Here is a 24,586-nt window from a genome sequence, read left to right as displayed (position 1 = left end):
TTTTCTGTCTAAGTGCTCTCTGATGACACGTGTCTCGGGAACCGCACAATTTAGAAGCAAATCCCCATAGCAAACCTCTTCTACTCTGTGCAGTTTCCGAGGCAAGCAGAGATGTCAGCAGAGAGCACTGTTGCCAGACAGAAAAAAAAAAACTCAACTTCAGCAGCTGATAATTATTGAAAGGTTTAAGATTTTTTTAATAGAAGTAATTTACAGATTTGTTTAACTTTCTGGAGCCAGTTGATATAAAGAAAAAAGTTTTTTTCCTGGAATTCCCCTTTAAACATATTTGTAAATGACCAGTGCTTATTAGCAGCTGTATGCTACAGAGGAAATTCTTTTCTTTTTGAATTTCTTTTATGTCTTGTCCACAGTGCTCTCTGCTGACACCTGATGCCCGTATCAGGAACTGTCCAGAGCAGGAGAAGATCCTCGTATCAAACCTATGCTGCTCTGGACAGTTCTGGACAGTGTCAGCAGAGAGCACTGTGGACAAGACAAAAAAGAAATTCAAAATGAAAAGAATTTCCTCTCTAGCATACAGCTGCTAATAAGTACTGGAAGAGTAACAATTTTTTAATGGAAGTCATTTACAAATCGGTTTTAACTTTCTGGCACCAGTTGATATAAAAGTAAATTTTTAAAAGATTGATTTTTGAAGTTAATTCCATGGAATGGACTATGGAAGTTGAGTTTGAGTGGAACTGTTTATAAAGTTTTAAGTATTCCAAAAAGTTCCATAGTCAAACCTTTAAAAACATTTGCAAAGCCATGTCTATTGGCTTGCCGCTTCTATACGATCCCGTGACAGAATTTAGGATTTAGAGGGGTTATAAAGGAATCGAAAAAAATACCTATTTTCTTTCAAAGACCGCTCCTGTCTGTCTCCACTTTGGGTGTGGTTTAACAACTTGGCTCCGTTCATTTCAATGGAACTGAGCTGCAGAACCACACCCAACCTGGAGACAGACAGGGAGAGGTCTTTGAAAGAAATTATCTCTGTTTTTCGATTCCTGGATAACCCCTTTAAAAAGTGCACCATTGGAACAGAGTTCCTGCTGTACAGCAGTAAAACATTCATCGCAGAAAGTCGTCTTGATATCAAAAGGTACAAAAGAACGGGGCAAATTTTTCTAGACATCTATTTGAATATTTTCCTTGCAAAGTGGTTGTGTCTTGTAGTCCTCACTATTGGGCACCTATATGGAGATCCCCGTAGCCAACCTCAGAATCTGTGTCCGTATAAAAATGTGGTCTATCTGAGCAGTTTTTTTATAGGGGAAATGACCCTAAAGGGCGTTCAAAAACATTTCTATTAAATAAAACAAAATTTCTTTGTGTACAAGTTCTGATCGGCCATATGTTAGTTATATCCGTTTCAGGGACAATTGGGTAACCTTTAATATGGCGGCACTACAGCTCCCACAAGGGGTTAATGGGGGGTGATTTATCAAAACCTGTCCAGAGGAAAAGTTGCCCAGTTGCCCATAGCAACCAATCAGATCGCTTCTTTCATTTTTAACGAGGCCTCTGCAAAATGAAAGAGATCTGATTGGTTGCTATGGGCAACTGGGTAACTTTTCCTTTGCACTGGTTTTTATAAATCTCCCCCTATGTACCTGTCTAGATAAAACATTACCCGCCATCCTTTACATTCAGGACTCTTCGGTGAAAGCCTCTCTAGGAGATCTAGTGGCGGCCATTTTGGCCAAAATCCACTTTAAAAAAAAAAAATTTGTTAAAATTCCGCAGGGCTCTTCTGTCCGCTAGTATTCGGCATAAGATACAAATCCTTGGATCCAATGGTCTTGTACCGGATGGCTTATTTTTTGTTTTTTCCTTTTATGTTGTATAAGCGGTTATTTTCTAATGTAAAGAAGCAGATGATTTCCTGTAACCTTGACTTGTTATTTGCACTTTCATGACGTATACTTGATACATTCCCATTTTCTATACATTTAGAATATAACAATGTAGATGTTTGGCCAAATGAATGCTGTTCATAAAAATGCAACGACAAAAAAACAAAACCTGATTAAACATTTATTACTTTAACAGTTCCCTATTTGTCTCCTTGCCGTCTGGTATGCGGGCAGCACTGGGAGGTGCCAGTCTAAGACAGACATGTTCACACGGCTGTACCAACATTCCGCTGCAGCAGAGTTCCCTTTTATTTCAATGGGATTATGCTGCACTGTGCTCACGGCAGAATTTCTACGCCAGATGATTTAACCGCGTAAATTCTGATCCCGGCGTCCGCAGAAAGAAAAGACATGTCTATTCCTTCTGCAAATTCCGTAAGGAAACGCATTGCCGTTTATGTGTCTGCGCATTTCCGAGCGGTCCTAGGGCAGCCATGTTCTACCGATGCTTCTCTGGCGGTGGAATGTCCGCATGGAAATTTTGAATGAGAACATTCCACCGCGAGAGCATAAGATTGTTTTCACACACAACGTAATACAATAATAAAAAAAAAGTATACATCTGTATGAAGGTCTTGGGGCCCAGCTTTGACCACATCTAAGAGCAGCCGACTGTATGATGGAGGCAAAGAAGCTGATTTAGCTCTGTTATATATGGTTTTATGAGAAATTCAGTTCCAGTTCGGAGGAGAAAAAAAAATGTATTGGTGCTATAAAAATATTTTTATATTATAATTATTACTAACATATTCCACAACACCTTAGAATTCCGGGAGTAAATAGACAACCAAACAAGACAAGTAAAGGCTATGCATGAGCTTACAACTTAAAGGGGTACTCCGCCCCTAGACATCTTATTCCCTATCCAAAGGATAGGGGATAAGATGTCAGATTGCCGGGGTCCCGCTGCTGGGGACCCCGGGGATCGCCGCTGCAGCACCCCGCCATCATTACTGCGCAGAGCGAGATCGCTCTGCACGTAATGATGGGCAATACAGGGGCCGGAGCATCGTTACGTCACGGCTCCACCCCTCGTGACATCACGGCCCGCCCCCGTCAATACAAGTCTATGGGAGGGGGTGTGGCGGTCGTCACGCCCCCTGCCATAGACTTGCATTAAGGGGACGGGTCGTGATGTCATGAGGGGCGGAGCCATGACGTCACGCTGCTCCGGCCCCTGTATCGCCCGTCATTACGCACAGAGCGAACTCGCTCTGCGCAGTAATGATGTCGGGGTTTCGCAGCGGCGATCCCCGGGGTCCCCAGCAGCGGGACCGCGGCGATCTAACATCTTATCCCCTATCCTTTGGATAGGGGATAAGATGCCAGGGGCGGAGTACCCGCGGAGTACCCCTTTAAGGGTGCGTTCACATGCTCTTGGTTTTTGCGGGTTTTCCGCTGCGTATTTGAAAGGGTGCGGGCTCTTCTCAGCTGTCCGCAGCAGATTTTCCACGGAGGAATTTACGCTGCGGAAAATCCGCCGCAAGCCCCATTGAAGTCAGTAGGGACTGTGGCGGATTTTCCGCAGCGTAAATTTGGCTGCGGAAAATCTGCTATGGACAGCCGAGAAGAGCCCGCCCCTTTCAAATACGCAGCGGAAAACCCGCAAAAGCAAAGAGCGTGTGAACGCACCCTCAGGGTGCGTTCCAGGAGTAATTCGCGAGGAATTTACTCGAGTAATTCCTCGTGATTTTTCCTCTCCAAATGAATGCCCATCTCCTTTGCCCATTGACCTTTAATGTTTTTTCCGTTGTCCTGTTCACACGGCGGAAATTCTGCTAGCAGAATTCCGACGCTGAATTCCTTTCCGCTTGAAGAAAGAACATGTTCATTCTTCAAGCGGAATCCGCGAGCAGAAATCAGTTGAAGTCAATGGTAAAAATAAAAAATCTGCCCGACATTGTATTCAAGCGGAATTCAGAAAAGTAGAGTAAACAGCCTCCTCCTTCATTCCTCTTCATTTCCGCATGGAAATTCCACTTGAATTCCGCTTGATGGAGAAGGCAACAATTTCCTGACCGAAATTATTCCTTGTGAATTCCTCTTGAATTACTCAGTGTGAATGCACCCTTAGAGTAAGGCTATGTTCACATACAGTATTTTAGGCCTAAGCAAAAAGATGAAAATGGGTAAAAGGATGGCTTTGTCTTTTTTATTTTTTTTTTTTTTTTGGGGGGTGGGGGGGGGGGGTTGTTTTTTAGGCTCAACTGTGTAGGAACATAGTCAAAATCCTGACTAGACTTGTTGAACTAAGAGAAGCAGGATGGTCGTGGTCATAAATTGCCCACCATTTAGACCAGTGTTTCCCAACCAGGGTGCCTCCAGCGGTTGCAAAACTTCAACTCCCAGAATGCGGCTGTCCAGGCATCATGGTTTCCTTGTCCACCAACCAGACACAGTTTGCCCTTCTATTACACTCCCATCTTTTCATTACCCCCCAAATCACTTTATTACAACCCCCCGTCTCTTCATGAGGGGTACGAACAGCTCAGGGATATGTTCAGGACATCCTGCGTACACACGTGTTGTTTCTCATGGCTTCCAGGTGGCTCGCCCACACACCATTTGGGTTTCCCAGTAATGTTTCCACAACCAAGTGTAACACTTCATTGTCCTGCCCGGTCACAAGATTTTATTGCCAATCCAGCATTTATGGCTACAGCTTCACGCTAGACGCTTGTTCGGGAGGGAAGTAGACACTTTCCCGGGCCCTGAATTTGGCAGGTTAGGAGTTTTTACTTACTTTCACCGAGCTGTCGGGACAGTTTTACTTGCATTTTAGATGCTACAATCAAATTTGATTGCGGTGTCTAAGGGGTTAAAGCCGGGCATCGCCATGATCGGTGATATCTGGCATTAGAGATGGGTCCTGGTGGCAGATAGACGCCAGGACCACCCAGCTATGACCCGCACTCAGCACCTGAGCACGTGTCATAGAAGGGGAGTGGGAAGCTGTCGTCAGCAAGAGGTTAAAGGTTGAATTCTGGATGGTAGAAGTGACTCTCGCGCCTACTGGTAGACTGTGTAGCTTTGCGCCATAAAGTACCATTGAGCACAAAATAGCGACTTTTGACAAAAGTCGCAAATGATAAATACGTGACCACTGCATCGTGAAAAAGAAAAAGTTCTACAGGTAGGCAAAAAGAGTGAAACTGTCTATATAAAAAGACGCATAAAAGTCGCTAAATAGGCTGCTTGCGCCTGAACTGCGCCAAAGCATAGACAAAATAAATGTTCTAAAAGCAATGATAAATCTCCCCCTTGGTGCATAATTTTTTTTGTCTATAGGTGTCTATGTAAGGGTATGAACTCCGTTTTGACTATTAGGCTATGTTCTCACTTCCGGAATGTCTGCACGGAAAATCTCTGTGCGGACATTTCGTAAACTGTGGGCACCAGCATAATACGCACAGAAATGTGCTGTCTTAGGCCATGTTCACACGTCCGGAATTTCCGTGCGGAATTCCACATTGGAATTTCCTTGGAGATTTCGGAGCAGCAGAGTCCCATTGTATTCAATGTGATTCGACTGCGCTGTGCACACAGCTGAGTTTCCATGCCAGATGTTTCAGGCGCGGAAGTTCAGTTTTCTGTGTCTGAAGTAAGAATTAACCTGTTCATTCTTCTGCGGACTACACACAGAATGCATAGCCTTCAATGAGACAGAGCATTCCCACGGTCTGCGGAATGTCCGCACAGAGATTTTCCGTGTGGACATTCCGGAAGTGTTAAAGGGGTACTCCACTGGAAACCATTTATTTTTTATTAACTGGTTTCAGAAAGTTAAACAGATTTGTAAATTACTTCTAATAAAAAATCTTAACCCTTCCAGTGCTTATTAGCTGCTGTATGCTACAGAGGAAATTCTTTTCTTTTTGAATTTATTTTCTGTCTGACCACAGTGCTCTCTGCTGACACCTCTGTCCATGTCAGGAACTGTCCAGAGCAGGAGCAAATCCCCATAGCAAACCTCTCCTGCTCCGGACAGTTCCTGACCTGGACAGAGGTGTCAGCAGAGAGCACTGTGGTCAAGCAGAAAGGAAGTTCAAAAAGAAAATAATTTTGTAATAGACGTAATTTACAAATCTGTTTAACTTTCTGACACCATAACATAGCCGGGCAGAGCTCCAAATCTTCTCGTCATGCAGCTATAGACTTAAAGGGTTTATCCAGGAGAAAAAAAAGTTATATATATCAACGGGCTCCAGAAAGTTAAACAGATTTGTAAATTACTTCTATAAAAAAAAAAAAAAAAAATCTTTATCCTTTCAGGACTTATGAGCTGCTGAAGTTGAGTTGTACTTTTCTGTCTAAGGGTGCGTTCACACTACGGAATTCTGGCGGCCGCTGCCGAGGGTACTTCGGCGCTAGGGCCGCGGAGCACTGAGCCGTCACCATTGACGGCTATGGTCCGCTCGCGGATTCTGCACAAAGAATGAACATGTTCTTTCTTTGCGCGGAACTCTTTCAGCGGCGGAAATGTCCGCTGCTGAAATTCCGCAGTATGAACGGGTCTCGCGGAAACACTAATGTTAAAGTTCACACCGCGGAATTGCGCACGCGGAATTCCGCCCGGAAATTCTGCGGCAATTCCGTAGTGTGAACCTACCCTAAGTGCTCTCTGATGACACCTGTCTCTGGAACTGTCCAGAGTAGAAGCAAATCCCCATAGCAAACCTCTACTCTGTGCAGTTCCCGAGACGAGCAGAGATGTCAGCAGAGAGCACTGTTGCCAGACAGAAAAGAACAACTCAACTTCAGCAGCTGATAATTATTGGAAGGGTTAACATTTTTTAATAGAAGTAATTTACAAATATGTTTAACTTTCTGGAGCCAGATGAGAATATATATAAAGTTTTTCCTGGAATACCCCTTTAAATATCTGCAGAATCCACTAGGGGCGCTCATTGCACAGAAATACATACAGCTTCTACTGCACAATAACTGTATTAACCCTTTCCCAACATGTAAACTCTATTTCTGCCATCTTAGTATTCCTTCGGTGGGGTCACCTTGTCTCCCAAAAAACATGAATTTAAAAGTCCCTTCTATCCCAATAAAAACTACAGCTCATCCTGCAAAAAACGAGCCCCCGCACAGCTCTGAATGAAAAGATAAAGAACATATAGGGGTCAAATTATGATTAAATAATTTTTACTTCAAAAGTCAAAGTAATTTTGACTTCATCCTACGGCTACGTTCACACTATGAATATCTGTTCCGAGTGCAGCGTGCGGCACTTACAGCAATGAGCCATATGACCGCACGCACCTGCGCCATACCCATTGACGGCAATGCAGTCCGCACAAAATACCGCAGATAGAATGAACATGTTCAGTCTTTAGAATGAATCCAATTCCACTGCGGAATTTTCGCAGTTTGAACTGCGCATTTCTTAGTGTGAACATGCCCTAAGGGTGCGGAAGCGAAAAAAGGATGCAGAATATTTATACAAATCTTTGTTTGCGCAAAAATTTTCAACAAATGTACACAAAAGAAAGCTCTAGAACAGTGTTTTCCAAATAGTGTGTATCCAGTTGCGAAACTACAACTCCCAGCATGCCCGGACAGCCGAAGGCTGTCCGGGCATGCTGGGAGTTGTAGTTTTGCAACAGCTGATGACACATTGCCCAAGAAGGTAAGAAAGACAAACTGAAATACTGAAGAAAAAAAAAAAAATCAGGTCAGTAGGGGGTTAATGGTAAGGGTTTTTAGACAACCAATCAGATCACAGCTTTCATTTTTCGCCCAGTGCCTTAAAAATGAAAGCAGTCAGCTGCTTGGTTGCCATGGGAAACTGACAACTCCTCCCACACTACTGCTCGAGCGCCATCTACCTTTAACATTATAACCACTTCCCCCTTTACAACTGGACAGAGTCATGTGACCTGTTTTCTTTTTCCTGTAGCGGTCCCTTTAAACCAACCTCTAGTTTCTGTCGCGCAATAATGACGTTACATACTTTCGGCTCGTCTATTGGTTGGCCGCCCGTTACGTCATCGCCATCAAGACGAATCAGCTGACGATGCCTCCATGACCCGGATGTGTTTACAGTACGTTCCGCCCGCCGTGCTCTGTTTACATTGGTGTTTCTTCTGTCTCTGGTTATCATCAAGAAAACCTGAGAGGATTCCGTGACCGGAGCAGCGCCATTACTAAGGTCTGTTCATCCTGCCTGTGTGCAGCTGCACTGGGGGCATGCTGGGACATGTAGTTCTCCGCTAACTGTACATACTGATAATGAAAGTGAGTACAGCTCTGGAGTATAATACAGGATATAACTCAGGATCAGTACAGGATAAGTAATGTAATGTATGTACACAGTGACCTCACCAGCAGAATAGTGAGTACAGCTCTGGAGTATAATACAGGATATAACTCAGGATCAGTACAGGATAAGTAATGTAATGTATGTACACAGTGACCCCACCAGCAGAATAGTGAGTACAGCTCTGGAGATTAATACAGGATATAACTCAGAATCAGTACAGGATAAGTAATGTAATGTATGTACACAGTGACCTCACCAGCAGAATAGTGAGTACAGCTCTGGAGTATAATACAGGATATAACTCAGGATCAGTACAGGATAAGTAATGTAATGTATGTACACAGTGACCTCACCAGCAGAATAGTGAGTACAGCTCTGGAGTATAATACAGGATATAACTCAGGATCAGTACAGGATAAGTAATGTAATGTATGTACACAGTGACCTCACCAGCAGAATAGTGAGTACAGCTCTGGAGTATAATACAGGATATAACTCAGGATCAGTACAGGATAAGTAATGTATGTACACAGTGATCTCACCAGCAGAATAGTGAGTACAGCTCTGGAGTATAATACAGGATATAACTCAGGATCAGTACAGGATAAGTAATGTTATGTATGTGCACAGTGACCTCACCAGCAGAATAGTGAGTACAGCTCTGGAGTATAATACAGGATATAACTCAGGATCAGTACAGGATAAGTAATGTAATGTATGTACACAGTGGCCTCACCAGCAGAATAGTGAGTGCAGCTCTGGAGTATAATACAGGATATAACTCAGGATCAGTACAGGATAAGTAATGTGATGTATGTACACAGTGATCACACCAGCAGAATAGTGAGTACAGCTCTGGAGTATAATACAGGATATAACTCAGGATCAGTACAGGATAAGTAATGTAATGTATGTACACAGTGACCCCACCAGCAGAATAGTGAGTACAGCCCTGGAGTATAATACAGGATATAACTCAGGATCAGTACAGGATAAGTAATGTATGTACACAGTGATCTCACCAGCAGAATAGTGAGTACAGCTCTGGAGTATAATACAGGATATAACTCAGGATCAGTACAGGATAAGTAATGTTATGTATGTGCACAGTGACCTCACCAGCAGAATAGTGAGTACAGCTCTGGAGTATAATACAGGATATAACTCAGGATCAGTACAGGATAAGTAATGTAATGTATGTACACAGTGGCCTCACCAGCAGAATAGTGAGTGCAGCTCTGGAGTATAATACAGGATATAACTCAGGATCAGTACAGGATAAGTAATGTGATGTATGTACACAGTGATCACACCAGCAGAATAGTGAGTACAGCTCTGGAGTATAATACAGGATATAACTCAGGATCAGTACAGGATAAGTAATGTAATGTATGTACACAGTGACCCCACCAGCAGAATAGTGAGTACAGCCCTGGAGTATAATACAGGATATAACTCAGGATCAGTACAGGATAAGTAATGTAATGTATATACACAGTGACCTCACCAGCAGAATAGTGAGTACAGCTCTGGAGTATAATACAGGATATAACTCAGGATCAGTACAGGATAAGTAACGTAATGTATGTACACAGTGACCTCACCAGCAGAATAGTGAGTGCAGCTCTGGAGTATAATACAGGATATAACTCAGGATCAGTACAGGATAAGTAATGTGATGTATGTACACAGTGATCACACCAGCAGAATAGTGAGTACAGCGCTGGAGTATAATACAGGATATAACTCAGGATCAGTACAGGATAAGTAATGTAATGTATGTACACAGTGACCTCACCAGCAGTCTCTTATATAGCAGGAAGAACTGTATATATATGACTGCATGTATATAACCTGACGTCCCATCACCAGCAGAATACACTAAGGGGAGGTTCTGCAGTCAGATATTGATCCCAGATCCCACCACGGGATATTACACTTTGTGTTTCCAGATAAAGGGATTTTCTGGAATCAGTCAGCTTAGAAAAACATAGTTGCTTTCATCCAAAAACAGCACCACACCTGTCCTTGGGTTGTGTGTTGTATTACAGCTCAACTTCATTGGAACTGAGCTGCAATACCACACACAAACTGAGGACAAGTGTGGCGCTGTTTCTGGAAGAAAGCAACTTAGTTTTTCTAATCCTGGAATAACCTCTTTAATGCTTTTGTTTTTCCAATTCATTCTAGATGCCTCTTGGACTAAAGCCAACGTGCAGCATGTGCAAAACCACGTCCTCCTCTATGTGGAAGAAAGGAAACCAGGGGGAGATCCTCTGCAACAGCTGCACCGGGAAAGGCAGCGCCGGGGGTGGTAGTTACACTGGCAGCACCGCAGCCAGCAGCACCTACACCGGGACAAGTTTCGCCAGCACTTCATCTGCCCAACAGAGTAATGGAGGCAGCACTAAGCAGGTCAGGGAGGATTGTTCTTATGGTATACACCCTGCTTTATAAGGGTTATTTCCACCATTTATATCCACATAGATGACAGGAGGTCCCAGAGATGGGACATAGACATAGGACTTTGGGACAGAAAATTTTTAATTTTCTGTAATTGTTGCCCCAGATATTGGCCTATTTGTTAAAGGGGTACTCCAGTGGAAAACATTTTTTTATTTATTTATTTTCTTCAAATCAACTGGTGCCAGAAAATTAAACAGATTTGTAAATTACTTCTATTAAAAAAAAATCTAAATCCTTCCAGTACTTATCAGCTGCTGTATTCTCCAGAGGAAGTTGTGTAGTTCTTTCCAGTCTGACCACAGTGCTCTCTGCTGACACCTCTGTCCATGTCAGGAACTGTCCAGAGCAGGAGCAAATCCCCATAGCAAACCTCTCCTGCTCTGAACAGTTCCTGACACAAACAGAGGTGTCGGCAGAGAGTACTGTGGTCAGACTGAAAAGAGCTACACAACTTGTTCTGGAGCAGTGGTTCCCAACCAGGGTCTCTCCAGCTGTTGCAAAACTGCAACTCCCAGCATGCCCGGACAGCCTTTGGCTGTCCGGGCATGCTGTGAGTTGTAGTTTTGCAACAGCTGGAGGCACTCTGGTTGGGAACCACTGCTCTGGAGCATACAGCAGCTGTTGAGTACTGGAAAGAAAGATAAAAATTTATAGAAGTAATTTACAAATCTGTTTAACTTTCTGTCACCAGTTGAGTTGTAATTTTATTTTTTTTTTTCGACCGGAGTCCCCCTTTATGTAACAAGTACGGTTGATGCTCTCTTGGTAATTCAGGATAGTCATGTTGGTTCTTCCTCCTATTCCTCTGACTTTCTGTTGTCTCTGTTCTGTTCATCCGTAGTCCAAGCAGGAAATCCACAGAAGATCGGCCCGACTGAGAAACACGAAATACAAGTCCGCTCCGGCTGTGGAAAAGAAGGTGTCAACCAAGGGAAAGGGGAGGCGACATATATTTAAACTGAAGAACGTAAGTCGGTTCATTGTAGGATTTGTCTGGTATACGAAGGCACGGCTGTACTTCAGGCAAAGGAGAAATCTGTAACTACTATGAGCGAACTTACAGTAAATTCGATTCGTCACGAACTTCTCGGCTCGGCAGTTGACTTATCCTGCATAAATTAGTTCACCTTTCAGGTGCTCCCGTGGGCTGGAAAAAGTGGATACATTCCTAGGAAAGAGTCTCCTAGGACTGTATCCACCTTTTCCAGCCCACCGGAGCACCTGAAAGCTGAACTAATTTATGCAGGATAAGTCATCAACTGCCGAGCTGAGAAGTTTGTGACGAATCGAATTTACTGTAAGTTCGCTAATCTCTAGCAGCCACCACAAGAGGGAGCTCACTGCATACAGATATATATGGCTCTCAATGAATAGAATGATATATACCAGTGCTTGACTCTGACCGTCCTGTTACGAGTCAGAGGTCGTGAGAACCCTAAAAATTGGTACAGAAGCCGAAATAGTACAATAATGATGGGGTGATCAGCAGATCGGTTTATTGGCTGCATTTTTAACACAGTTCCTTTTAGGGTGCCATAGGCCATTTTCACTGTCGCCCATGAGAGAGCAGACTTTACCGAAAAACAGTGTTTTCCAACCAGGGTGCCTCCAGCTGTTTCAAAACTACAACTTCCAGCATGCCGGGAGTTGTAGTTTTGCAACAGGTTATATAGTTGGAGTACCACTTTTATGTTTGTAACCTGTACATTTCATCTGTTTCTGTTGTTTTAGTTTCTTTCTGGATTGTATATGGCATCGCTCTAATCTGTTTTACTGGTATTAATAAGCCTCTGCTTCCCTTTATACAGCCATATATTTCATTATTCAATGAAAGCTGTCTATATGTAGTGAGCTCCCTCTAGTGGTGGCTGCAGGTAGTTACAGATTTCTCCTTTGCTGTGTCTTTGCAGTGCTGGATCAGAAAAGCAGAGCTGTGCCGTAAAGGTATATTATAAACTTAAAGGGATACTCCGGTGGAAAACGTATTATTCTTTTTTTTTTTTTTTCTAAATCAACTGGTGCCAGAAAGTTAAACAGATTTGTAAATTAACAAAAAGAAATATATACCGTATTTATCGGCGTATAACACGCACTTTTTAGGCTAACATTTTTAGCCTAAAGTCTGTGTGCGTGTTATACGCCGATACCCCCCCCCCCCCCAGGAAAGGCAGGGGGAGAGAGGCCGTCGCTGCCCGCTTCTCTCCCCCTGCCTTTCCTGGGGTCTAGAGCGCTGCTGTCGGCCCTTTTCACCCCCTGGTTATCGGCGCCGCTGCCCGTTCTGTCCCCCTGACTATCGGTGCCGGCGCCGATAGCCAGGGGGAGAGAAGCGGCGCCGACAGCCAGGAGGAGAGAAGGGGCAGCGGCACCCATTGCAGGCGCCGCTGCCCCGTTGCCTCCCCCCATCCCCAGTGGCATAATTACCTGAGTCGGGTCCGCGCTGCTCCGCTGCTCCAGGCCTCCGTCGTTGCTATGCGCTGAACGGCGCGGCGCATGACGTCAGAGCGCCGCGCCGTGCATAGAAACGACGCTGGTCCCCAGCATCGTTGCTATGCACGGCGCGGCGCTCTGACGTCATGCGCCGCGCCGTTCAGCGCATAGCAACGACGGAGGCCTGGAGCAGCGGAGCAGCGCGGACCCGAGCAGCGCGGACCCGACTCAGGCCTGGAGCAGCGCGGACCCGACTCAGGTAATTATGCCACCGGGGATGGGGGGAGGCAACGGGGCAGCGGCGCCGGCAATGGGTGCCGCTGCCCCTTCTCTCCCCCTGGCTGTCGGCGCCGCTTCTCTCCCCCTGGCTATCGGTGCCGGCACCGATAGTCAGGGGGACAGAACGGGCAGCGGCGCCGATAACCAGGGGGTGAAAAGGGCCGACAGCAGCGCTCTGGACCCCAGGAAAGGCAGGGGGAGAGAAGCGGGCAGCGACGGGCTCTCTCCCCCTGCCTTTCCTGGGGGTATATCGGGGTATACACGCGCACACACGCACCCTCATTTTATCATGGATATTTGGGTAAAAAACTTTTTTTACCCAAATATCCTTGGTAAAATGAGGGTGCGTGTTATAGGCCGGTGCGTGGTATACCCCGATAAATACGGTAATAAGAAATAATTATATAACCAGTCCTCAAGAAGTAGTGAAAAGAAGTAGTGAAAAAAAAGAAAAGAATGAATAAAAAGAGGGAAGTATTAGTGATTTCGAATAAAAAATGTGCAGTGATATGTGAAATAAAAATATAAAAATAAAAACAAAAAGTAAAAAATAAGAATGGAAAGAAAAAAGAGAGAAAAAGGAAAAGGGAAAATAAAAAAATAAAAGTGAGTATGAAAGTGCACAGTATCGAAGAAAAAAGGGTGAGAGCAAAGTAATAATTAGAAAAAATGATGTGAATATTAATAATTGCTAGATATAAAAAACAAAAAATAATGAAAATGCCTGCAGAAAATGCTAATTATTAAACAATCATATGCATTTATTAAAAATAATACTAATTGATGCCTGGGCAGGGCCCTTGCTCAGGCATGCGGTATAAATGTTCCAATAAAATAATTAAAAATAATTTTAAAAAATGCCAACTATCTCAAAATACAAAAATTAAAAAATAGTCCTTTGTAGCCGAAAAAATTAATCAAGTAATGTGAATAGCAACAATATTGAATGTAAAATCCGGCGATCGGAGACTGTGTGCTCCAGTGATACTCCTATGTAAAACACGGTCACCTTAAGCTGTAGTAAATGTTTCAATGTTTCATTCAGAAAATATATTGTGATTGCTCACTGTTATCTACTTGTATCCCACAACAGATGTTTGTAGAAATAGCAATATTTATAGCAAGATACAGTTGCTCATGTGAGATCAGGCACAGTACCTTATAATTTTGTTCACCGTGATGATCGGCAGCTGTATACCTCCAGAGTTGCAGGCTCCGGGGACTGTGGGAGCCCATTGTCCGCACGGACCGGATCAATCACTGCCCTGGTATGGGTAAGGAGGTACTTTTCGTGCCGTGGTTGGGACGATGTGATGATCCCGATTGCGATGATGTAAACCGCTGGGTAATAGATCGTAACCAAGTAGGAGTATCGTGCTTCGCACAGCTCAGTGGCCGGTCTGTGGAAAAATCGGCAGCGGCTGCCCGGCGTCCTCGTGGCGTGTGAATGGCGCGCCAATTCACAGTGGTCCACTAGTCCGGGTCCTACAGCGCTGTCTAGGTAGTATCGGCTGATTCAGGAATAAAACCAGATTTGAGATAGGGATGGCTGATAGATATAAGACAAGGCTAGATGCGTTTCACGACTTGATGTCGCATTCCTCAGTAGCCTGATTAAGTTAACTTAATCAGGCTACTGAGGAATGCGACATCAAGTCGTGAAACGCGTCTAGCCTTTAATTATTTTATTGGAACATTTATACCGCATGCCTGAGCAAGGGCCCTGCCCAGGCATCAATTAGTATTATTTTTAATAAATGCATATGATTGTTTAATAATTAGCATTTTCTGCAGGCATTTTCATTATTTTTTGTTTTTTATATCTAGCAATTATTAATATTCACATCATTTTTTCTAATTATTACTTTGCTCTCACCCTTTTTTCTTCGATACTGTGCACTTTCATACTCACTTTTATTTTTTTATTTTTCCTTTTTCTCTCTTTTTTCTTTCCATTCTTATTTTTTACTTTTTGTTTTTATTTTTATATTTTTATTTCACATATCACTGCACATTTTTTATTCGAAATCACTAATACTTCCCTCTTTTTATTCATTCTTTTCTTCTTCTTTTTTTTTTTTTTTTTTTTTTTTTTTCCCACTACTTCTTTTCACTACTTCTTGAGGACTGGTTATATAATTATTTCTTATTATATATTTCTTTTTGTTGATTACTGGGTCTTTTGGGGTTATCAGACCTACCAGTTAACCTCGGAGTAGATGGTAGATTGAGCTGCACTGCCTCTTTGTCTTTTTTTGCAGATTTGTAAATTACTTCTATAAAAAAATCTTAATCCTTCCAGTACTTATTAGCTGTTGAATACTACAGAGAAAATTCTTTATTTTTTTTTTGGAGCACTGTGCTCTCTGCTGACATCTCTGTCCATTTTAAGAACTGTCCAGAGTAGGAGAAAATCCCCATAGCAAACATATGCTGCTTTGGACAGTTCCTAAAATGGACAGAGATGTCAGCAGAGAGCACTTTGATGTAGATGTAAAAGTTTAACTTTATTAAAGGGGTACTCTGGTGGAAATTTTTAATTTTTATTTTTTTATCAAATGGTGCCAGAAACGTAAACAGATTTGTAATTGACTTATATTAAAAACATATTTACCCTTCCAGTACTTTTTAGCAGCTGTATGCAACAGAGGAAATTATTTTCTTTTTGAATTTCTTTTCTGTCTGACCACAGTGCTCTCTGCTGACACCTCTGTCCATGTCAGGAATTGTCCACAGTAGGAGAAAATCCCCATAGCAAACCTCTCCTGCTCTGGGCAGTTCCTGACATGGACAGAGGTGTCAGCAGAGAGCACTGTGGTCAGACTTGAAAGAACTACACAACTTCCTTCCTTTCCTCTGTAGCATACAGCAGCTGATAAGTACTGGAAGGGTAAAGATTTTTTTTTTAATAGAAGTGATTTACAAATCTGTTTAACTTTCTGGCACCAGTTGAGATTTAAAAAAAAAAAAAAAATGTTTTCCACCGGAGTACCTCTTTAAAGGGCTTTTACATAGGCCAAACTGGGTCCATAAACAAGCACTGATTTGGTGCTTGTTTAAAGGGGTATTCCAGGCAAAAACTTTTTTATATATATCAACTGGCTCCGGAAAGTTAAACAGATTTGTAAATTACTGCTATTAAAAAATCTTAATCCTTCCAATAGTTATTAGCTTCTGAAGTTTTCTGTCTAACTGCTCAATGATGATGTAATGTCCCGGGAGCTGTGCATGATGGGAGAATATCCCTTGCATGATGGGAAAATATCCCCATTGGAGCTGGACAGCTCCCGAGACGTGAGTCATCAGAAAGCAGTTAGACAGAAAACAACAACTCAACTTCAGAAGCTAATAACTATTGGAAGGATTAAGATTTTTTTAATAGAAGTAATTTACAAATCTGTTTAACTTTCCGGAGCCAGTTGATATATAAAAAAAAGTTTTTGCCTGGAATACCCCTTTAAACAGCCTTTAGGATGTGTTCACACCTTCAGGTTTTTAATTGAAATTATTGAATGCAAAGCCAGAAATGAATCTGAAAAGAGAAGTCTCAGTCTTTCCTTTATTCGTGTGCTTCACTAATAATCTCTTTCTGTCTTTTTAAAATCACTAATTGCAATTAAAATCCTGAATGTGTGAACACAGCCGTACATGGTTCAATCAGTTGCTGGCTGGGGTGCATGTATGATTGCTTAATCCTTTGTGTGGCCCTTTAAATAAATGAATGCAATTGTTTACACAGGGTTATAATATGCAGCCAATAACAATGAATTAAATGGCCGCACAAAAGATCCAATCAGAAGATTGAAAAAAACAGGATAAAGGCCGATTATAACCCAATTGTCTATGGACACTCATATGGCCGATAATTGGGCTGTGTAAATCGGCCTTTTATTCTGTTATTCATGTAAATGGGACGACCCTGGTTAGTTGCCTTATGGGTTATATTTTTCTCAGTTTTTTTTTTTCTTAGAGCAGAAAAGTTGCTTCCAATAGTGATTTTTATTATTATTATTATTATTTTTTTTAAGCCTATTAAAGCCCCAGAAGCTGTATCTACAATAGTGACTTCTGAATCCATCTTCCACAAGGTAAATCTACTATAGAGTAATGTCATTTTGTTTTGTTCAGTCAGTAGAATAGATAAACTGAAATAAGTCTATTAATAATTATAATTATTCATAAAAATATATATATATATATAATATATATATATATATATATATATATATATATATATATATATATATATATATATTAGAGATGAGCGAACTTACAGTAAATTCGATTCGTCACCAACTTCTCGGCTCGGCAGTTGATGACTTATCCTGCATAAATTAGTTCAGCTTTCCGGTGCTCCGGTGGGCTGGAAAAGGTGGATACATTCCTAGGAAAGAGTCTCCTAGGACTGTATCCACCTTTTCCAGCCCACGGGAGCACCTGAAAGCTGAACTCATTTATGCAGGAAAAGTCATCAACTGCCGAGCCGAGAAGTTCGTGACGAATCGAATTTACTGTAAGTTTGCTCATCTCTAATATATATATATATATATATATATATATATATATATATAATATCAGGGCATGCTGGGAGTTGTAGTTTTGCAACATCTGGAGGTCCGCAGGTTGAAGACCACTGTTATATAGTATAGCATAGCTCACACAGATTCTGCAGTATGTTTTTGGAGTGTGGGAGGGAAGCCAACGCAACACGGGGAGAACATACAAACTCTTTGCAGACATTATAAATAATTTATTACATTTAAATAAAATAAAAAAATAAAAATAAACAAACATAGAGAAATCACCAGTTGTTCATGATCGGGTCCTGTATAAATTCTTCTCGCAATAAACAGTAAGACGTTTTAGATTAATGACATCGTTAAAGGGGTACTCCGGTTGAAATTCTTTCTTTTTTTTTTTTTTTTTTTTTTTTTATCAACTGGTGCCAGAAAGTTAAAGAGATTTGTAAATGACTTCTATAAAAAAAAATCTTAATCCTTCCAGTACTTATTAGCTGCTGAATACTACAGAGGAAATCCTTTTCTATTTGGAACACAGAGCTCTCTGCTGACATCATGAGCACAGTGCTCTCTGCTGACACCTCTGTCCATTTTAAGAACTGTCCAGAGCAGGAGAAAATCCCCATAGAAAAGATATGCTGCTCTGGACAGTTCCTAAAATGGACAGAGATGTCAGCAGAGAGCACTGTGCTCATGATGTCAGCAGAAAGCTCTGTGTTCCAAATAGAAAATAATTCCCTTGTAGTATTCAGCAGCTAATAAGTACTGGAAGGATTAAGATTTTTTAATAGAAGTAGTTTACAAATCTGTTTAACTTTCTGGATCCAGTTGAAAAAAAAAAAGTTTTCCACCGGAGAACCCCTTTAAGTTCTCCATAGCAGCTTCAGGCTATTAAACATATAAGACAAGCAGGGGAGAAATGCAAGAACACGGAAGTAATGTTTTAAGCTGAGTAGTAAGTAAGAGGCCGGGTTTATAAACAGAAATAGAGGGCTCCTGCCCGGCATGCAGGGTCTCTGTCTTGTGGCCCTGTAGACCGGGGTCCCCAAGATGGAGCTGACTGTGAGTCTAGGAGTACAGAGCGCTACCTCCTGCTTTCCCCTCACTTGTTCTCCTGGTCTGTGGAGGGTCTGAAACCCTGACCGATCAAAACTTTTGACAAAATTATTTTTTAAAATGATAGGCACACTTTAAATAGGCACTGTCAGATACAAAAACTTTTGATATATTGCAAAGCATGTATAAATAATAGGTTTTGCAATTGCTTTCATTAGAAAATTTTCAATATTTCATGCCGAAAAAGCCAGTCAAACAACTGCCCCCCTGCCTGCTTGGACACATACTAGTCCTGCTCTGTCCATGAGTCATCACCTATGTCATGGACACACTTCCTTGATTGACAGCTGTGAGTGCAAGGCTCAGAACTGGAGGAAAAATCCTCCCACTGTCAGCTTGTGTCCCGCTACTGTCAGTGAGGACAAGCTGGGAGCTGTAGTTTTGCTAAGGCTAGGGGAGATGTGAGCAGACAGCATACTGAGGGAGGGGGCGGAGACCTGCACAGTGAGGCCACGCCCCCTCCCTTTGAGAGGAATTCAGACTAGTGAGCTAAATTAAAAGTGTAATAAAAAAATTAAAATAAATGAAGGTGCTAGACACATAAAAATTAGATGTACATGGTCAGGATTAGGTACTGAGTGATATATTAAAAAAAATGTTTTTTTGTTGGATCTGACGGGTACGCCTTAAGGATAGTTCCAGACCCTGCCGGAGTAGCACTGTGTTCGGCGGAAGGTAGCCATGTTTTTCTACGCCCATACATCCCCGTAAAGAAATCGCTCTCAGAAGTGTGAGCAGTCAGTAATATTTCGTATAGTACGTGATTCGTCTTCGCTCCTTGTTGCAGGGTCTGTATTATCAGACTGGCGATGTGGTGTCAGTCACCGATGAAGACGACTGTAAAACCTATTATGCCCAGATCAGAGGCTTCGTTCAGGATCAGTATTGTGAGAAGAGCGCTGCCCTGACCTGGCTGATCCCTACCGCCTGCAGCCCCAATGACCACTTTGATCCAGCTACTTATATCATAGGTAAGTGTCTGGACTATCAGATATTGTAGCCCTTTAAAGGGACCCTAGTAGAGCCCTATGTGGGACTGTTCCTTTTTATATTTTATTTTATTTATTTTTTTAATTCCCGCTCCCGGTGAATTTCTGTCTATTCCCACGCGCTCCCACAGGGTGTTTTATCCGCTCCCGCAATATCTTTGTCCAATTCCTCCCGCTAACATTATACATTGCTATACACATGGGGGTATGTGCAGAGCATTGCACCCTAGTGTCTGTAGTACAGGAAATAGGGTGCAATGCTCTGCACACACCCCTATGTGTATAGCAGGGGTGTAAGAGGGCTGAATGGGTGGGGAACGGGTGACAGAGGGCTTAATGGGGGGGAATAGGGGTGAAGACAGGAGTGACGGGGGGGGACTGGGGTACCTGAAGCTGAGCTGTGGTTACGGAGCAGCATCACTTTCCCAGCATGTGCGAGCGTGGATCCCCTTCCCGGCCTGCACCTCACTCACGGTGCCGCAGGGGGAAGGATGTGTGCGCACGGACACTCAATGCGTACACAGACTTCACAGCCTATGGTTGTCAGGGCATGCTGGGAGTTGTAGTTTTTTTGCAACAGCGGAAGAGCCAAAGTTTGAAAAAATACCTCTATTGCTGTGGTTAATATATTCATAGGAGAGGCCATATTGTTACAATATATTTGGATCTATAAGTTTAATGCTGTTGTGGCAGGATGCACGTTCAGACCCCCAGCATATCCGTAGCCCGCTGCCAAAGTGAGCGATCTTTGCAATTACTTGAAGTCCAATGCAAGTCTATAGGACTTCCTGCTATTCTAGACTACTCGCTTTACCAGCAGGCTACGAAGTTGGCCGAACATGTGTCCTGCCGCCGCAGCAACATTATACGTACTCGTTCACACGGATATAGTCAGATGATATGTTAGAGCCGCTGGTTTTTATTCTGTACTTCACCAATCGGTTTTGATTTCTCAAGGTCCGGATGAAGATCTTCCAAGAAAAATGGACTGCCTGGACTTTGTCTGCCACGCCCCATCTGAATACTTCAAGTCCCGGTCGTCGCCGTTCCCCACACTGCCTACCCGGCCTGAGAGGGGGTTCATCTGGACTCACGTCGGCCCCACCCCAGCCATCAACATCAAGGACGCCATTGGCAACCATTTATAGTTACGTCTGGACACAGCAGATGATGATGTCACTGTGACCCCCGTAGGGTCAGGCATCTAGTATAGAAAGCATGGCGGCTCTGGAAGGGGGTCTCTGCATTGAGCCATAAGCCGCCCACAACCTGATCGCAGAAGCTGTGCGGACGCAGGAATGGCCGGAGGGTTTCTGTAGCGGTCTCTACGCTGCCGTCCTCAGCTGTAACGTCAGTGACTGAATGGTGTAAAATAACAGAGATGACCGAATTAACTCTTAGCGATGAGTAATAGTGAAATGTGAACTTATAGGAAGCTCGGACGATCATCCTTGGAATCATCTTGTTTAAAAATTGGCGCCGCTGATCTATTACTTTTTTTAATGCCATTTTATTATGGTATATTAAAGGGGTACTCCGCTGCTCAGCATTTGGAACAGACTATTCCAAACGCTGGCGCCAGGAGCTTGTTATGTCATTGCACCGCCCCCTCATGACGTCACACCCCACCCCCTCAATGCAAGTCTATGGGAGGGGGCGTGACGGATGTCACGCCCCCTCCCATAGACTTGCATTGAGGGGGCGGGGTGTGATATGAGGGGGCAGGGCTATGACATCATAAGCTCCTGGTGCCAGCTCCAGCGTTTGGTACAGTTTGTTCCAAACGCTGAGCAGCGGAGTACCCCTTTAAGAGATCATACAAGCTGCAGAGAGATCATGGTGCAAGTTGTTTTGTGTATTTATTCCACAGGGAAAATCTGTACGATTCTAATATATCACTGTATAATGCACAAACAGGGCTCGTTCACACGGGCGGATTTTATTGCGAGATCCCAGCGTGTTTCCTGGCGAGCTCTCCCTGGCAGATTTCCAGCACCAAATGAATTCAAATGGGGTTTGTGGCAGAAATTCGGTTGCTGAAAAAGTGCGATGGAGAGGCAGCCCCCCATTCAAACTTGCAGCACAAAAAACTAAAATCCGCCCGTGGGAACGAGTTCTAAGGGTACATCCACACGTACGGGATCTGCTGCAGATATTGCTACGCATTATCAGTCGTGTGGGGTCCTAGTTTTAGTACCAGAGATAAAACACTTATTCTGTAACCTATCTATCAGTGTACTTTTATCTGGGCTTATTTTTTTTTTTTTTATATATATATATATATATATATATATATATATATATATATATATATAAATACCGTATATAAAAAAAAAAAATTTTTTTTTGCTTTTATTTACTTTTTGGTAGAGGGGCGGGGGCAAATCCTTATTTTTTTTTATTTTTTTTTTAAAATCATGTGTAAAGTATAAATGTTATAAATTAATGTTATTTTGCTCAATAAAAACATCTTTTATGTAATAAAAAAAATATATATTTTTTCTGGTCACATAAGCCATTTAAGGACTCTTTTTTTTTTAAAATTTTGCCGAACATGTTGTACATTTTTCTTTACATATTTTGGCTAGTATGAGGGGGGAGATTTTATATCAACTGTTGCCAGAAAGTTAAACAGATTTCTAAATGACTTCTATTTAAAAATCTTAATCCTTCCAGGACTTAACAGCTGCTATATGCTCCAGAGGAAGTTGTGTAGTTCATTCCTGTCTGACCACAGTGCTCTCTGCTGACCCCTCTGTCCATGTCAGGAACTGTCAAGAGTTGGAGAGGTTTTCTATGGGGATTTTACTCTGGACATTTCCTGGCTTGGTATTCTCCCATGTAAGATAACGTGCACCTTTTGCGCTTAGTATCATCAGGTGTATTTATGTCAGAATCAACCCAAAATGTAGTCTGTGTATTTGTACCAGTTCATCTTCTTGCCCTGACTTTAAAGGCGTACTCCGCTTCTAGACATGTTATCCCCTATCTAAAGGATAGGGGATAACATGTCTGATCGCGGGGTCCGGCCGCTGGGGACCCCTGCGATCTCTGCCACGGCATCCCAGTCATCCGGTGCACGGAGCAAACTCTGCTCCATACACTGGATGACTGACAATCACAGCTGCCACTCCCTCTCCATTCATGTCTATGGGAGGAGGTCACACCCCCTCCCATAGACATGAATGGAGGGGGTGTGGCATGACGTCACGATCATGAAAGCCTCAGGCTTTTGTGACCATAACGCCGCAGCGCCGGCCTGGAGATCCTTTGGATAGGGGATAACATGTCTAGTGGCGGAGTACCACTTAAAGGGGTACTCCGGTGGAAAACTTTTCTATTTTTTTGTCTTGTCCACAGTTCTCTCTGCTGACACCTGATGCCTGTATCAGGAACTGTCCAGAGCAGGAGAAAATCCCCATTGCAAACCTATGCTGCTCTGGACAGTTCCTGACACGGACAGAGGTGTCAGCAGAGAGCACTGTGGACAAGACAAAAAAGAAAAGAATTTCTTCTGTAGCATACAGCTGCTAAAAAGTACTGGAAGGGTAAAGATTTTTTTAATAGAAGTCATTTACAAATCTGTTTAACTTTCTGGCACCAGTTCATTTAAAAAAAAAAAAAAAAAAAGTTTTCCACCGGAGTATCCCTATAACTGGGCCTCATTTTCAGAGGTCTGTTTGGTCTTCTTTAAATTTATGATGTCAAGTGTTCTGCGGGCACAGTAGAGGGCTCAGAAGGGAAGAAGTCACATTTGGCTTTTGGAAAGCAAATTTTGTTGAAATGGTTTTTGAGGGGCATGTCACATTTTGGGGGAAACCTCACAGGTGTTTGACGACTTTTCATTATAGTGGGATGTGTAAATGATTTATTTATTTTCACTAAAATGCTGGTTTTTCCCTAAATTTTACATTTTTACAAGGGGTAATAGGATAAAATGCCCCCCAAAATTTGTAAACCCATCTCTTCTGAGTATATAAATACCCCCATGTGTGGATGTAAAGTCCTCTGCTGGCGAACTACAATGCTCAGAAGAGAAGCTTTTGGAAAGAGAATTTGTTTGGAATAGAAGTCAGGGGCCATGTGTGTTTACAAAGCTCCCCGTGGTGCCAGGACAGTGGACCCCCCCACATGTGACCCCATTTTGGAAATTACTCACAGAATTTAATAATGGGTGCAGTGAGTATTTTCACCCCACTGGCGTTTGACAGATCTTTGGGACAGGGGGCTGTGCAAATTAAAAATTACATTCTGGGTTCTACATTTTGGGCAGATGTTCCAAAAATCTGTCAGACACCTGTGGGGTGTAAATGCTCACTGTACCCCTTATTACATTATGTGAGGGGTGTAGTTTTCAAAATGCCGTCTCGGACGGCACATATCACCCTTTTTTTCCGTGTCACTGGGGACCCGACATCGCCACAAATCATTGATCTGAATTGATCGGCGATTTGCAGCGATCGTCAACATGGGATGGGGGGGGGGGTCTCAGGGCCCCCCCCCAGGCGTTGTCACTGGATGCCTGCTGAATGATCTCAGCAGGCACCCCCGTTTGGTCCCCGCCTGGTGAGTAGCAGGGACCGGAATTCCCACGGG

At 42.9% G+C, this 24,586-nt stretch overlaps 1 protein-coding gene and 1 long non-coding RNA gene across 3 annotated transcripts in view; one reads left to right on the top strand and one right to left on the bottom strand.

The window, feature by feature from the left end:
* LOC130272975 (uncharacterized) overlaps window positions 1–7,864 on the bottom strand; it is a 31,438-nt gene extending 23,574 nt beyond the window's left edge. For both annotated transcript variants that reach the window (XR_008843804.1, XR_008843805.1), the window contains exon 1: window positions 7,760–7,864. This is a non-coding gene — a long non-coding RNA (uncharacterized LOC130272975). The remainder of the gene's footprint in view (window positions 1–7,759) is intronic.
* Window positions 7,865–7,931: 67 nt separating this feature from the next.
* GATAD1 (GATA zinc finger domain containing 1) lies at window positions 7,932–21,567 on the top strand. The gene is made up of 6 exons (XM_056519053.1): window positions 7,932–8,082; window positions 10,384–10,608; window positions 11,501–11,626; window positions 17,394–17,453; window positions 19,789–19,972; window positions 20,948–21,567. Exons 2-6 carry the CDS (start codon window positions 10,384–10,386, stop codon window positions 21,136–21,138), a joined length of 786 nt encoding a protein of 261 aa, XP_056375028.1. The 5' UTR covers window positions 7,932–8,082; the 3' UTR covers window positions 21,139–21,567.
* Window positions 21,568–24,586: the final 3,019 nt, after the last annotated feature.

Source organism: Hyla sarda, chromosome 5 (genome assembly GCF_029499605.1).
Source record: "Hyla sarda isolate aHylSar1 chromosome 5, aHylSar1.hap1, whole genome shotgun sequence".
Taxonomy (NCBI): Eukaryota; Metazoa; Chordata; class Amphibia; order Anura; family Hylidae; genus Hyla; species Hyla sarda.
Note: the sequence above shows the minus strand (reverse complement) of the source record. Positions and strands in the feature narration are given on the sequence as shown.